Source organism: Sprattus sprattus, assembly GCF_963457725.1.
Source record: "Sprattus sprattus genome assembly, chromosome: 19".
Classification (NCBI taxonomy): domain Eukaryota; kingdom Metazoa; phylum Chordata; class Actinopteri; order Clupeiformes; family Clupeidae; genus Sprattus; species Sprattus sprattus.
The window spans coordinates 1,402,444-1,419,683 of NC_137917.1; the positions used below are offsets into that span (position 1 = coordinate 1,402,444).

The following is a 17,240-nucleotide window of genomic DNA, read 5'->3' on the forward strand; positions in this document are numbered from 1 at the left end:
AGCCGACGGGCTGGGTCAGGTTCGGACAAATATTTAGAAATCATATTCGGCCTCGGGTCGGGCTCGGACACATCAGCACGATCAGGCATTGAACATTCAATATTTAAAATACCTTAATAAGTACTGAAGTCAACATGTCTGGCAGCGTTATTTATTGTGTGATAATATTATTTCACTCACAAAAGAAAATAATAACAGATTGAAATGAACAGATTCTTTTAGACAAGAGAGCAATCATTCTGTAATAACCTTTGACCCAATTTACACGTCGCCCACGTGAACGTTGACATACCCGGACGGTTGAAGGAGAGAGCGAGCTAGTGCGCTGTAGTGTCAAGTTAACATCAACAAAACAATCCATCGGTTTTGGTCACCTAAAAGCCCACGTTTGGAAGAATCATTGGGAAACGAGAGCAACGCAAAAGAAGAAGAAAAGCCAGGGGTATCTGATGTGGATTTTAAAGAAGAGGAACGTCACTTTTTCCCAAAATAATTTCCATAAACCACTTAACAGAAAGTAGTTAAACGCTGTCTATCTTGGAAGTCGTATTATCCCTTACAGTAAAACATGCACATTTACATTTACATAGGTCCTTCAATCAGTGATTTATCAAGCGATGAGAGCTTAAGTTTGTCCGTGTTTGATAAAGAGGCATGATGCCAGGATTTTCCCAAATACTTGGAATCTCCAAAACGTCCCTGCAGGATTTCGTTTGTGATCAAAACGACTTTGTCATTAAGGAATTGTGAGAGGTTTTGCAAACTTTCACAACTTTATTAATGTGATCATTTCATCAAATAGAATAGAATTACAATTTTAAGTAAAAAGCCATGCCTTAGTTTGAATCTTTGAACTCTATTCCAAAACCCCAACTTTTTGTTAATATTCAGAACTGTTCTCATGAAGAGCCATGTACTAATGTTTAAAGAAACCTCAACAGATAATATGAATATTCTAAATATGTTGACCATTCCTGGACTTACTTTGACACTATTCTACTAACTCATATTACCCTTCAATATGTAGGCCTATTAATTAATTTAGGAATGTGCTTTTATTTTGAAATATTATCCCTATTCAAACCCAACAGCCGAATAAACAGTTGGTTGCAACAATGTGTCTTAAGTTTAATACCATGTTCAAACACTATTTGCAATTTCATAACTGCAAGGCAGAATTACAATCTCATAATCCAACATTTAGGCCGTAAAGTGAACACCGTTTTCGTTTCAACCCGCTCCACTCACTGGCATCTACACAATCTTTAGGTTATAAAAAAGTCGTGGTTAGTTGCCAAAAAAAAGTTCGTCGCTGAAATTCCAGTGGATTGTCTATATGTCTTTGTTTTATGCAGAACTAGAGTCTTCAGAGCGTAATAAGATTTTGGTCGGGAGCCGTGCCACGGTTCAACACGTGATCATGCTACACCAATGAGAGGGCTGCTTTTTGTCAACAGCATGACAAGATGGCGGCTCCCGTGTGGTTAGATTCAACGTTACCGATAGAGGAAGACACCCGAACATCCTCAAAAGTGGGCTAAATTAATTCTAATTAGTGCTGTATACATAGCCGGGTCCAAGAAGAACAATGAGGTAAATATACGATAATGTTATGTTTATGGTAAGCCATTTCAATCAAGTTTGACATACATGGGAATACACCTTACTGACGACATGGACTGTGAACACCCAGCACACCGAAGAAATAAAGGCAGTCTGTACTTCCTACGTCAGCTGAGGAAGTTCAGAGCATCCGCACCCATCAGCTGTGTGTCCTGACAGCATCACTTGGTATGGGAACTGTAGGCTACAGCCTGTGACTGCAGCACCGCATCATCAGAGCATCTCTCCATATTCTGCAGGAGACCTACAAGAAAAGACTACCTACCAGGGCCCAAGGTATTGTAAAGGATTCCTAACATCCTGACCATGGACTTTTCAAAACACTGAGGTCAGGCAAACGTCTCTGCTGCTACAAGACCAGAACAGAGAGACTGAGGAGGAGCTTCTTTCCTCCGCCATTCCCCTCACAACAAGGCAGATTGAGGTGAATTGCTTGTTCAACATCACTGCACGTGCAGCATGCACTAAGTCTGAGTCGGCTGAGTCCATCTTGGAGTCTTCGTACTGTTACGCTTTGAGGGTGATGTGCAGGACTCAAACGCACAACTCAAGAACACAGCAGTAGATGGAAGGGTAAATGTTTTACTTAACAGAATTCGGTACACGGGTAGACAGTCCAAGAGAAGGCAAACAAATCCAAAGGGCTTAGGCAAAAGAGAAGTCGTTGTACAGTCCAAATGCAGCGACACTAATTAACAATCACAGAACTTGGGAAACAATCACAGAACTTGGGAAACAATCACAGAACTTGGGAAACAATCACAAAACTTGGGAAACAATCACAGAGCTTGGGAAACACGAAGGAAACAGAGAAACAAACACGTAACATTAATGACAAAGACTCAAAGAGTAACAAGAATATAAAAGGATATAGTTTTATCCTAATTAACGGAGACTCAGTCAAGTGAAAATGGAAGGTCAAATAATCCAGGCTTTTATTCTTTACGGTACTGCGCAGTAGAGGAGAGAGACAAGACTAGGTTTCACTAACATGTAGGTCCACCTTGGCTAATCTCACTGACTGACTGTTCTGAAATTCCTGTATTTAACAAGACATGTGGGATGGGGGTAGTTACCAGAATGCTAATTCGTACCTAGAGACAGAATGGCTGAGATGGTCTATATTCATGGGGAGTTCCTGGCCTGAGGTGTTATCACTTTCCCACAGTGATCAGGGCATACAGGACTGTGACCATTTGGGTTCTTACAGAATACACAGGAAGTTTTATAATTAACATTATATAGCTCTTGACTGTGGATTACATTGCATAATTGATCTTCTATTTCTCAGATACTATCAAATACATGGACTACTGTATATACACACACAACAAGGGACAGGTGAGAACAATCAAGGCGGGGCAGACAATGAAACACAGGTGGACTAAACAAGGGGAATTAACAGGGCACAGAAGAAACCAATAAGACAAACAAACCGGGTGATGATTGGGAACAGGTAAGGGGTGGAGACACGGACAACAACAAGAGGGCACGTGGCATACACAAACACAGGAAAGTACATGGTGGAAAGCACATGGTGGGAACAAGGAAGCACAAGGACTAGACAAAGGAACAAAGATCACATGACAACACACAAGGGAGACAAACTAATAAACAGAACAAGGACAGAGCACAGACCTTACTTACATTAATGTTACATCATCAAGTTCTTAGTGCATATTATGACGCAGAATTCTGAATTTATCTTAGTATACTGAAAATAAGTATTCCCTGGGGCTTACTGGTATAAGCTTTCCCTGGGGTGGCGTAGTCAGACAGACTATTACTTGGGGTATAACCATCTTACCCTCTCTACTGCCCTCACTACACATACAACATTGCCAAAGCATATGTACACAAACTATACAATTGAAATTAACATATATAAATAAAATAAGCAGTAACAGTACAAAGGGCATGCCGATCAAAAAGAGCTATAGAATGTAACATAGGTTATAAACATATAACAAGCGTCTTTGGGTACCTAGAAAATCTCTATTTAAGTTTAAAGTATTATTATTATTATATTTAACTAGTAAACACTGCATACACACACACACCACATTCAGCTGCACACCGCATACACACTTTCTCTCTCCCCCCTCTACATAAAGGTTGTTTATTTATTTGGTAACATGTTGCAGGCTATATTACGGTGGCACGGTGGCTCTGCCTCAGCAGCAAGAAGGTCATGGGTTTGATTCCCATGTGGGGCGCTGTGGCTCTGGGGGGCAGGTCCTCCCCAGACCTTCAGTGCTCAGGTGGGCTATTTCCCGGTCCTTTCTGTGTGGAGTTTGCATGTTCCCTCCGTGTTCACAAGGATTTCCTCCGTATGGAACCCAAACACAAAAACATGCAAAAAAACTGAAAGATCGGTCTCCTCCGTCCCTGACCAGGATTGGACTGAATACTTGGCCTGGTCCCCGGGCGCCGTAAAAAATGGCTGCCCACTGCTCCTGGAGCCCCTTGAGGATGGACAAGGACTTCAGGATGGGTTAAAAGCAGAAGGACAATTTCACCGGCATCTCATCAGCATGCTTCTGTGTGTGCGTGTGTGTGTCGCCGCCAAATGCATGTGTGTGGTGTTGTTGGTCCTGCTGTGTGATAATAAAACTGACTTTGACTTTGCTTGGGCATTTTTTTCAGTGGGTGTAGATTAGAGCCTTTCAGCACTAGATATCAGTGAGTGAGCCCTCATGTAGCACACACACTATACTTACTGTTGTCTCTGCTTCAGGTGCAGGCTGGATTTGAAGGAGAGGGTACACATGGGCTCACAGGGCTCTGAAGTGTCACGCATTGAGCGTGACAGTCACTCATTTCAGTCTTTAATCACGCACTCCCGCCACACATCGTATCTCTCACGCTGAAAAAAAACTCTAGGCTATTTAATGTGTCGCAGCGCGCAAAAGACTGATGGCAAACATGACCTGGCCGCGCTGCCCTCACCATCGAGGAATCAAGCACGTCTCCCCGAATCCCCTGGAGTTCTGACGTGAGGTGCCACTTATCAGCCAATCCAAAAAATGAAATGGGCTACACAATAGCCAATCAGAAAAAAGTATCTTTTGTATCTGGGTAAGATTTAATCCAGCAACCAATGAAAATAAAGCATCCTGGCATTGCGCGCGACTAATCTTCTGAAAGTTTCGTTCAACTGAGGAGACCACTGGAGCTCTGAGCATCAGTCTTCTACAAGGAGTAAGTCGTCTCCTGTTTTAATGTTACGACAAATTCACAATGGTTTGATACAAGAAATGACAACTAGACTGCAGTTAGAGAATTTTCCCAGATAATTAGGATACGTTTTTAATAAGTGTTTGTAGCCAACAGAGTTTTAGGCTACAGCCTGCCTTTTCACTAGCTTTGACTCCGAACTTCGCTAAAAGGCTATAATAAATTCGATTAGGCCTATTAAAAATATATATAGCCTATAATTCGAACGAATATTAGGCAGACCTTAATATTCAATGATATTATGGGCATTATTTTTTTGTAAATGGGTTTGCTTGTTATAAATATCCTGGCCATGGATGCATTAATCATTGCATCTGTCTTTCAATGATGTCAGGTAAAAAACAAATTAGTATACTAGTGCTCTATCTGCAGCCAAGAGAACACCTGTGCCCATCAAGGTGCTGGATGTGACAAGGCACATATAGGCAGTAAGGGGCATCAGGCCAAACAGCAGGCACTGAAGTCAACCAGCAGTCAAAAACTTTTACTTGCCATTGACTGCAGAGATGAGTGTACAAGAGGTCAAGGTACATTTAAATGCATAAGGTTGACTACAATGTTCAAGAAAACCATTTTTCCCAATGAATGCATCCAATTCTATGACTGTGGCATATATAAGACCTTCATCCATGACATGGACAAAATACTGCTCAGTAATGTACTTTTATTGTTACTGGGCAGGTCGCTGGTCTGTTGGCATACGGCGAGGGCGGGGCGAGTGGAATGGGGGCGGGTCGGGCGTGGTCGGGGATATGTCACTCTTGACTGGCTTCAAAACTTGAGAGCCCTGCACTCACTTACTCACAGACAGACACACACACTCACAGACTCACTCACACACACACGGACTAACACACTAAAACACTCACAGACTCACTCACACACACACGCAGACTCACACACAGACACACACACTCTCCCTCTCTCTTCAACACACATACTCACACCCAGAGTTTCAGTGGCGGTAGCTGATGGATAACTATGAGGTGGCTAAGGGGTGAGTGGTTAGCCTTGCCTGCACTGCCACAAGCACAACCAACCTTAACATGCTAGTGTAAAAATACCAAACCACACAAATGTTCTTAAACGCTGTGCCACCATTGTAGACAAGTGTTGTTACCTGATGCCAAGCAACTGTTGCTTAAGGCATCCTATTCAAGATACTCTGGTCCATAAGTGATCCTAAACCCAATCACTTGGCCCTTACAGATCGCAGTGTTGTCCGTTATGGGGAGCTTAGCCCTTGATAGACAGCTTAGTAATTCACACACAAGTAAAGGAAAACAGGAAAATGTTTAAATCATTTTCCAAGACAACACAAGACATTTTACTTTTTTCTGTCATTCTCCATGTCGTATTCGTATAAGAACCCTGCATACACACACCTCTACACCCTGTACCAGCTCAACCCTGCATACACACACCTCTACACCCTATACCAGCTCAACCCTGCATACACACACCTCTACACCCTGTACCAGCTCAACCCTGCACACACACCTCTACACCCTATACCAGCTCAACCCTGCACACACACCTCTACACCCTGTACCAGCTCAACCCTGCATACACACACCTCTACACCCTATACCAGCTCAACCCTGCATACACACCTCTACACCCTATACCAGCTCAACCCTGCATACACACACCTCTACACCCTGTACCAGCTCAACCCTGCACACACACCTCTACACCCTGTACCAGCTCAACCCTGCATACACACACCTCTACACCCTGTACCAGCTCAACCCTGCACACACACCTCTACACCCTGTACCAGCTCAACCCTGCACACACACCTCTACACCCTGTACCAGCTCAACCCTGCACACACACCTCTACACCCTATACCAGCTCAACCCTGCATACACACACCTCTACACCCTGTACCAGCTCAACCCTGCATACACACACCTCTACACCCTGTACCAGCTCAACCCTGCACACACACACCTCTACACCCTGTACCAGCTCAACCCTGCATACACACACCTCTACACCCTGTACCAGCTCAACCCTGCATACACACACCTCTACACCCTATACCAGCTCAACCCTGCATACACACCTCTACACCCTGTACCAGCTCAACCCTGCACACACACACCTCTACACCCTGTACCAGCTCAACCCTGCACACACACCTCTACACCCTGTACCAGCTCAACCCTGCATACACACACCTCTACACCCTGTACCAGCTCAACCCTGCACACACACACCTCTACACCCTATACCAGCTCAACCCTGCATACACACACCTCTACACCCTGTACCAGCTCAACCCTGCACACACACCTCTACACCCTGTACCAGCTCAACCCTGCATACACACACCTCTACACCCTGTACCAGCTCAACCCTGCACACACACCTCTACACCCTGTACCAGCTCAACCCTGCATACACACACCTCTACACCCTATACCAGCTCAACCCTGCATACACACACCTCTACACCCTGTACCAGCTCAACCCTGCACACACACACCTCTACACCCTATACCAGCTCAACCCTGCACACACACACCTCTACACCCTGTACCAGCTCAACCCTGCACACACACACCTCTACACCCTATACCAGCTCAACCCTGCACACACACACCTCTACACCCTGTACCAGCTCAACCCTGCACACACACACCTCTACACCCTATACCAGCTCAACCCTGCACACACACCTCTACACCCTGTACCAGCTCAACCCTGCATACACACACCTCTACACCCTATACCAGCTCAACCCTGCACACACACCTCTACACCCTGTACCAGCTCAACCCTGCATACACACACCTCTACTTGACCAACCCTGCATACACAAGCACACGCACACACTGTATGCAACCCTTTCATCCAGTGGTGTAGTCCAGGGTATACGCAGGTATACGGAGTATACCCACTTATTTTTCAGTCAGCATTGTGTATACCCACTTCTCAAAACAGGGCTTTATCCTGTGCTGTATGGGCTGCCTAAAAAAAATAAGAGTATACCCACTTCTCCAAGGCCCACTACACCACTGCTTTCATCCCTTTCTCCGAGATGTCAACCTGACAGTATGATGATCTCCACCACGTCTGTGAACCAAATTGCTTAAGTTTGTATCTTTTGATAGTTTTCTTATATATTCCCCTCTGCGAAACAGCTCAGAATGTAACCATCTCTCTCATTATGTCAACTATTACCAATGGAAGCGGCTACAGTTGTCCAGTCAAGAAAAAATACAGCTCAGAAAGGGACCAATTTAGGCACCAACAGAGCAAGCACACACGCAAGCATGCACACTCACACACACACGAAGCTCATGTTTAATGTTATAACAGAGCAAGTTAACTCCTAACTTTTCAAAAACACAGAAGACAAGTACCCTACCTGCTAAAATATCTTTATGATTGTGAAATAAATCTCTGGTTTTGTCTTAATGCACTTGCAGTGGTGTTTATTGTAGGCTATATGGTTCAGTGCCAGCATAATATACGCAGAAAAAAAAGAAGCAATCTGGTGCTTTGTCACTGCAAATTATGTCATTGTTTAGGTGAATTGGTATATGTGTTTTTTGGCAGATTATAATCCCACCAGATTCTGGGGGGTATTCCATGTACGTGGTTTAGTGACAAACCTGGATAAATTAACTCAGAGTAAGTGGTAAACCTCTTAATAAAAGAACCCCCATTGGTTCATTCTCCTAGCAAAACAACGTCAGAGGGCTCTTCTATTAGGAGGTTTACCACTTACTCTGAATTAATTTCTCCAGGTTTGTCACTAAACCACGTACGAGGAATACCCCCAGATGACAGTGTTTTCGCGTGTATGGCCTCAGAAAGCCACACCTCCGTTATATTGTTGTTTGACCCTTTGCCAAAAAATGATTGAAGATAAAAAAGTGGGGCCACTTTCGATCCCCCCCCCAGTTAATTGGGAACATGTGAACACAAAATGAATCTAAATACAATACACAAATGCTCTGAATGTCTGTAAGACACGCCATGTTTTATTTGAATGAATTTGTACACACAAAACATTAAGCTGACATTGAAAACAAAATAATTATTGACATGGTTCTTGAAATATGAAATCATTTCAAATAAGTTACTATTTCCTCTTAGCAATTGTAAACTTTTGAAAACACATTGTGTAGTTAAAACAAACTTATTTATTTAAAAAATAAACCTGTTATTCTTCCTAATAGAAACACACACACTAAGTGTATTCGTCAAGTGGTTCCAAAACTTAATCGGTTCTTTTTGACTGAAGGTCAAGTTAGGACAAACATCTTTTTGATTCTTTTGCTAAATCATTTCAATAAAAAAGGAGCATTTTATTCACAGCCAGTGATATATACATCCTGCATGTTTTTAGAAGCGTGTTATCAGAGAAATAACAGGAATACAAAACCTGTATATAAAAAGGTTCTAAAAAACAAACATAATAAACACAAAAAAAAACACAAATGATAAAAGAACCAACAACTAAAAAAAAAATAAAAAAAACTTTGGGCAGTAATGAGAAAGTAGCTACATACATTCACACATACACTCTGTTAGACTTCATAGGCATTTAAATAGACAGAAATTATCTCCACAAGAAATGGCTTTTTAAGGAATGATCTTCGCTGCCTCTTCTTAGGAGATCAACTGCAATGAGAGAGAAGAAACACTAAGCATCATTAACAGATATTAAACTATCACAGAGAATTGCACTGGCATGCCCCTATACTGCGACGGCAGAATAACCATTATGCTGATGAATGCTTCCACGAGAACAAGGTCCTTCAAAGCAGCAGGTCAGATAAGTCTTTGCATGGCACTGCACAGCATTTTGACCCTTTGTCCCACATCCCACATACTGAGGTCATGCCCCCCATTTTCATTGGTCACTTGGTTTTGAATTGTCAGAAGAAACAGAAGGATGCATTCTTTTACCCGCCTGCACATGGGCTGCTTAGTGTCTTCTCTATTAAATAATGCTACCACTACATCAAAAGCAGCAACCTGGCTCATACAAATGCATCAAATCCAAGCTTTTCTTAATACATGGATTTCATCCAATGGCTGAGAAGTGAGCAGAGAAGACTGCAATCCGAGAGGCTGTGATGGGCTGTAAATCAAACTGTGCCGGTGTGGGGCGGGTGAACTCCTCTCATACAAACCTACACATACTCTGCAGATAAGGTCAAAGCTTCAAATTACATAAAAAAAAACCCTCTTATGTCCATGATATTCATCCAATAGCAATTTTGTTTTGATACAAATATCTGCATTTTAATTTTTTTAATTTTACAAAATGTCTTATTCTGTGCCTTTTTAATGTTATTTATGGTGTAGGTGGATTTAGACAGGAGTATAACTTGAAATAGAGCTGCAAAGCCTGTTGCTTTTGTAGGGCTCTCTAGAAATGTGCTTATTGCAACACTCCTACTGTTTTTTTTATTATTAAGCTATAACCAGTTACCAGGACTCCGTTTCCCAGAGTTCTTTAGTTTAGCTTCTAGTTATGATGCATTACTTTAACCTTCTATGTTAAAACCAATTAGTATTCCCTTTTATTCATAGTCGTTGGTTATAAGCCAATCAGAACTTAGAATATACTTTTCTTTCAAAATAAAAGTTTCTTACTTCCGAGCGAAGTGCCCAGAATTCCTGAAGACAAAGAGACTATGCAGCTACATCCCTGCTCAGCTTAAAAAAAAGTGTTTGGAGACTTAAACTTTTAGTTGGCCCAAATATTATAAAGTATTTATAATACTTGTGTGTGCAGTATTTTTGTTTTTCTATATAAGTCTGGGTAATAATTGTTTTTATCCACGGTGAAACTGTAATTTCCGACCAACGACAACAGCGTGGTTTTCGCCATAGTTAAGATTAGCTCAAAGTCATTGCTAGTTGTGTGAGTCTGGACTGTGACGTTTAAAGAAGACCTTGCAGCTCGTGAGTGTGCCTTGACTGGACGTCATTCTACTGCCTGGCTTGCATTGGCGAGAGTTTTCACCATATTCATCGCAAGGTTGCGTGAGTACTAAAAAAGGATAGCGACACGGGACTGTGTAACAGCAGCCTGCGCAAACCATTTGGATAACCTACTGACACGGTTCACTGCTTACTTTTGGATGTTTTAATGTGCACCAACGTGACAACTGGGCCCCAACGTAGTTAGTTTCCAAGCGCTTGGTTAGGATAAGAAGGTGTCTGTTTTTCATTTGAACTGTTATATATATATATGGGTTACTGATATATATATATTTGCATACTGTTTTCATGTAAGAGTTTCACATATTCCAATTCTGATTTGATATGTGCATTTTATTTTAATGAGCTGGACTATATATATACATATTTTGTTTTTGTCAACAATCAAGGGAACAATAAATGTTGTTATGTTCAAAGTCCCTTACCTGGGTACTATTCGGCGACACTCGCTAAGCGGTTTAGCGAGCTAAACTCCAGGCTAAAAAAAGACAACACCGTTTTAGCGGATTCGGCGAAGCAACTTTTGCTCAATTTCCATGGTAATTAATCGCTTAGCCCTAGCCTGCTCCAGGACAGGCTAAGCAAAGTTTAGCTGGCTAAACTTGCCACACCCACGCCAAAAGGAGGGATCCCATTGACAAGGTTAATAGTTTGATTAGCGTAGGAAGAGTTCTTTGCGATCGCCAAGAAGATCCATTTTTCCATCATGATGAGTTCTTGTATGAGTGCTACCGATCCACCCGACAAGGAATAATTAATTTAAAAGACCTTCTCGAGTCATTTATTGCATACACCACCGTCTAACATTGAATGTCTTCTATTTTTGTAATGTCGGCGATGCGGAGAAAAAAGCACTCATAATTATATGACATTCATTGGTACAGTTGATAAACCAGAAATAACTTTCATGCTCAGCCTGAGACGTGATTTTTAGTTTGCACATGAATACTAACGTTTTCTTTGATCCCAGGAAATTTGAGCACATAACCCATCACCATTACGGAGATTTGGCTAAAGTTGTTTAACCTACTTTAACTGACATCATTGCAAACGTTTAGTTTTGCAAACGTGTCTAGTTTTTGTGCAGTGGTGGATGGTGGATGTGGATGGTAAGGTGGTTGCATGATAAGAAGAAAGAAAGAAACACAATTTATTTGCATTGCTTCAATTTATTGAATTTCTTATTAATACATTTTCATTTAGTCATTTAGCAGACGGTTTTATTCAAAGCGATTTAAAACTACAATTCCAACGAAGGTGAAGGGAATCGAACCGGCGAATAACTGCATGCAAGCCCTACGCTCTGCCCGCTGCACCAAAGTTGCATGTTAGGTCAAGAAAAGATATCACTACTTATACAGCCTATGGACAGTTTCTTTAATGCTGTTGCAGTCGCGACAGTGATGAATTTTGACATGATTATGGTCTTGAATTCTTCATAACGCGTTTATGGTCATATCCCGCCATAGCGGAGAAAAAAAAGAGTCTTTTTTAGACCATTGTACCTTTCAAAAAAATCATGGTTTTGGGGATCGACCTTTCTTGCCTTTTGAAGCAAGACGTGCACGCGCAATTTAGCTGACGAGATAAATTAACTTGAGGTTAAAATAAATTAGCGCCCGTCGCCAGACCGGCTTGGCCTGTTCTCATTTAGCGAGCTAGTTAATCTCCAGTTGCGAGCTAAATTAATTATCTTAGCTTCAGTTGTACGCCGAACAGGGCCCTGGTGGTAAAGTACTTTAGTTAGTATAATCTACATCTGTCACTAATTTAGGAACATAAACAGTAATAATAGTTCTGGGGAGTTACATATTTTCTACCAGGAACACTGGTTAAGTAATTCTTCAGTGGAGGCACCGCGCTAGTTGACATCAATTACATGGAACAACAATTACATTTATCAAACTCTGAGCTTTCTAGCTCTAACTGGTAGACAGGAAGTTCAATCACATCATCATTCAGCTAGAAACCCAGGATCCTGTTTATGCTATACGAGTGTGACCTCAGTGTGTTAGAACACCGGGAAAAAAGGGTTACACTTTGCTTTAGGACAGTTGCCTTTGACTGGCCAATGCCTGTTGGATGTCCATCGATAAAGACATATTATGTTGCCTTTGGGATAACAAACAGCACTGTGCTTATCTTATCTTTCCTATAGCAAAAGCTGTGGCCTGTATCTTTTATGGCCTAACCGGTGTGCTGTGGAATTCAATGGAGGATAAGTATAGGTGGTTATAAGCTGAAAGGCAGAATACAAATGTTTCTTATTCAGTTAAATATACATTATATCAGAGTTCTAAGGCTACCTCTCAGCGTTGGTAACTAATTGTCCCACATCTGGTCTGTTTGCATGTGGTCACCCTACACTGTGCATTTCCTATAGGGGTGTAACGATTCACCGATACAAATAAGAAACTGGTTTTAACAGTAAAGATGTAACTACATCGATACCTGGACTCCTGGATTGATCTAAATGGACCACGAACCAGTCGATGGCCCGATTCTAAAGTTACAAATTGGTTGAATGAAGCTATAATGCCCATTCAATTTTACTATAAACTACGCTGTTGTGGAAGACATAAAGTCATGATACTTTCAGAATAAAAATGGCCGGCCTCTCGTTCACAAACAAATCTGCAGATTTTATGACCGTAACCTTAGCGTTGTCACTGACATGTACTACAAAGGCCAATGCTCAAATTAAACCCATTAAACCCTCCGCCTGTCCCACATCGCTCCAATAAAATGGTTGGCAAAGCTTAAAACTGTCAAATTTAATGAAATCACGTTCTTAATTTGAATCAATTACAAATAACATCAGTTCAAAGATAGAGAAAATCAATTACAAATAACATCAGTTCAGAAAGAGAAAATAAGAAAACAAGACTACACTGTTTTGAACTCTTAACACATATAACATAATAACACAGCACCCTTTTGCTCCACTAGATCTCACTCATCACTTCTAACTACAGACTCACTACCACCATGAAGCTTGGTTTGACAGACAGCTTGGAACCTCCTCTAAACTCTACTCTGATAAAGCAAAAAAGGGCTCAAAAATAAGAAATCTGTTACAGCAAAAGGGTACTTCTAAGAGTGTGAAATATGCATCATGATTGAAAGTGCTCAATTACCTAAAACTAGGAAGTACAAAGAATGGATTTCAACGTGTTTGACACTGAAGGTAATCAACTACGGTTTCTACTTACACTTTTCACTGTCGTTTTAATGTAGTCCTTCCTGCTGGTCAGGTCAAATTCAGGGTATGCATCATATACCTAAACACACACAAAAAAATTATTACCCGGAGCTTTTTCAAATGAAGACAAAAAAAAAAAAAAAGAAGACTGACACCTAAACTATCTTTTCTTGAAGAAATACAGCCACTGAGATCATCCTCCAAAGAACTTAAACCAGGAAAGCACTGCCTATTTACTTCAGATGTAGATATAAACAACAACAAAAACCTGTTGTTTGTAAATAGCACATTTTGTGAACTCACTTTCTGGCAAAGCTGCTTCATCGTGACCTCCTCCAGGTTGGCATTTTTCAGGAGATCTTGTACTGTGGTTTTAATCTGATCATCTGTAGGCGGCCTTTTTATCATCTTGATCAAGGGTTTATCGTCATCAGAACTGTCATCTGAGTCTGTTTTTGCAAAACAATAAATAAAATGTTTTTGTTAAAATACATTTGACACGGTTTTTGTTATAATACATTGGTGTTAATTCAATCTCAAAGCATAGGTGCTCATGAAAATGTCAACAAGATTTTACGATGAGCACAACACTGTATTTAAAATGGATTATTTCAAAATGCGTGACATTACCCAGTAGTAATTGGCGTTTTTTGGCGGTCTTGTTGCTGCTGCTGTCTGCTTTCTTAGTTTTTGGGGCAGGCTTTGCTAGTTTCTTCTTTGCTGCTGGTTTCTTTTTTGACTATGTGAATAATACATATGGGATTATTTACACCAATCATTTCTACAAGTAATTGTAAAACTGAATCACAAACTGGAGACAACAATGCAATCCAAGTCACCTTCTCAAAGTCACTGTCATCAGACTCTGATTTGTCAGAAGTATCAGACTCATCTTCCTTTACTGTCTTCTTAGCTGCTGGTTTCTTTTTCCCAGGTGGTGGCTTTGTTGTCTTTTTGCTGGCTGCTGTCTTTTTGGGAGTGGCAGGCTTCTTCTTAGCAGGGGATTTAGACTTGGGAGTCTAGCAACACAGGGTAAAGCAAAAGTATTTCAGTTATGTTCAAATTGATGAGACATTTACCTGAAAGTTGGATGACTCTCTCACTAACCTCCTTCTCCTCCTCCTCCTCATCTTTATCATCATCACCATCTTCTATTTCCTCTTCATCCTCATCTGAGGAGTCGTCTGTGTCCTCTTTCTTTTTCCGACTTTCTATGGCCGATGACGTCTTAGTCTCTTTACTTTCAGGTTTGTCATCTTCATCATCGTCGTCATCGTCACTGCTTGAATCTGTGACTATGGCTTTGGATTTGCCCTCCACATTTGATTTCTTGGGACTCTTGGAAACTTTGCTTGTCTTTTGCTTGGCATCGGTGGCAGTGTTCTTTCTCTTCTTCTTCTTCTTCTTTTTGATGGAAACTGGCTGCAAGAAACCAAGATTTGCATCCAACTGGTTAACAACAGTAAACTTACTTTCACATAATATTATAAACATTAAGCACACACACCAACACTAGTACCTTTCCTGTATTGACAGGGTGCATAAGGAATGCCATGATTCTTTCAATCAAGACAGACTGCTTCCCACTTCTCTCTATGTCTAGAACTTGACAGATGGTCTTCAACATTGCGTTTGTGTACCTGTATTTGGGGGGAATAAAAGTTATGTTAAAGAACAATTCCACTGGTAGATGCCAGAACTAATATTTTCGTGTTTGTTTTGATTGTTAGAAAAACAATTACTTTGACATCATCTTCATCTTTTTTGAGTAGGGATCACTTTCCTCCTTGAAAGCGAAACCACTGAATAATCGTAGGTTCTTCTTCATTGAAGCTGCCTTTTTTCACATGAGAACACAGTATAAATAGAGCATGGCAGGCAATTAAATAGGTTATATCTTAAAATGTGATAATAGCAAACTCTAGGTCCTTATTAAACCTTTGCCAAATGATAATTTGCAGTGCATTATCATAATCATAAAATACTTACTGCTCCAGGTCGATCAAAAAGGATCTTATGAAGAGGTTTCAGGAGGGGGGCTTTTATTTTTCCGATATTGTGGTTGATTCGTGCATTTTCACCCAGCTTATCTCCAACACCTTGATTTCAATCAGTGACATGGACACCATGATATCAGAAAGCAATCTGCCATAACATTTGGATAACTTTTCACCATTCACGATCGTCTTTCAATACACACAGTTTTATTTTTGGAATACTCACCACTTTCAATTTTCAGGCGTTCTTTAGGTTTCCCCAGCTGCACAGACTGCAACAGCCTTTCCACCTTCTTTTTCTCTCTTTTCCCCTCAATAATTTCCATGACATCTACACACACACACACACACACACACACACACACATAAATCGATGCATTGATGTAACTTACTGTAAACATACGAGCCACAAACATTAAATACAAAAAAATTTACATCGGAGAAAGACGTACTGAGTCCTTTCAACTTTTCCACCTGTGGCTCCTCTTCGTGGGAGCAGTCCTCCAATTCAGTCATCATTATACTGTCGTCCATCTCTGCGTTTGTGGCATCTGTCATCGTGCTCTTAAGATATGATATGAACAGCGTTGTGAAAAATGGTTAACATATCTTGCAATAATGATATAATTAAGAAAAAAATATTAAAACACAGCGCTGACATGGCGAGTTAGTTTAACACAGCGCTAGTGGTGTATTATTAGTGATTCAATATACATCATATTAGTGATATTTTAGTACAAGTGGTGCTAGGTACACTAAGTTTTTGTTGACAAACGTTATTAAGTTGACCTGGGGTGACCGATTTCATGATAATAAGTTACCACTGCCTGGCTAGCTATCTACGTCGAGTGACATTATCTGCTAACGTTAACTTGACGGTACAATGCCAGCATTCAAATGTAACGTTACAACGTCAACTAAACATTAACACATTAATTGACTGCTGAACGAGTTTATGCTCAGTTTAAAATATATCTCGAAACGTTACGTTATTTTAATATTTAACTGAACCGAAATTAAGGTTTAAGAGTTCAAAACGGTCATCTAAGGATGCCCTTTCTAAGACACCTACGACAAATTTGGCGCGCTGCTGTGTTTACCCTCATGACGCGCTAAGAAACTGAAGGAGCTAGCTTAGCCAGCTTGCAAGCTAATTTATTGAGAGCAGTGAAAGTTGTCACGTATACAACAGTGACGAAAAAGGACAC

At 40.9% G+C, this 17,240-nt stretch overlaps 1 protein-coding gene across 1 annotated transcript; it reads right to left on the bottom strand.

Moving 5' to 3' along the window:
- Window positions 1–8,898: 8,898 nt before the first annotated feature.
- dek (DEK proto-oncogene) lies at window positions 8,899–16,593 on the bottom strand. The gene is made up of 11 exons (XM_080857626.1): window positions 16,485–16,593; window positions 16,259–16,363; window positions 16,025–16,134; window positions 15,778–15,872; window positions 15,555–15,675; window positions 15,143–15,457; window positions 14,875–15,054; window positions 14,666–14,774; window positions 14,339–14,484; window positions 14,046–14,114; window positions 8,899–9,501 (listed from the first exon to the last, which is right to left on the bottom strand). The coding sequence occupies exons 1-11, from the start codon at window positions 16,588–16,590 to the stop codon at window positions 9,490–9,492; spliced, it is 1,368 nt and encodes a 455-aa protein (XP_080713752.1). The 5' UTR covers window positions 16,591–16,593; the 3' UTR covers window positions 8,899–9,489.
- Between the last annotated feature and the right edge of the window lie 647 nt (window positions 16,594–17,240).

Bases quoted from the DNA above. Each gene is read 5' to 3' on its own strand.
- dek (XM_080857626.1), bottom strand. From the start codon at position 16,590: ATGACAGATGCCACAAACGCAGAGATGGACGACAGTATAATGATGACT. The intron at 15,458-15,554 runs GTACTAGTGTTG...GGTTTCTTGCAG, and splicing joins ACCCTGTCAATACAGGAAAG to CCAGTTTCCATCAAAAAGAA. The intron at 14,775-14,874 runs GTGACTTGGATT...TTATTCACATAG, and splicing joins ATGACAGTGACTTTGAGAAG to TCAAAAAAGAAACCAGCAGC.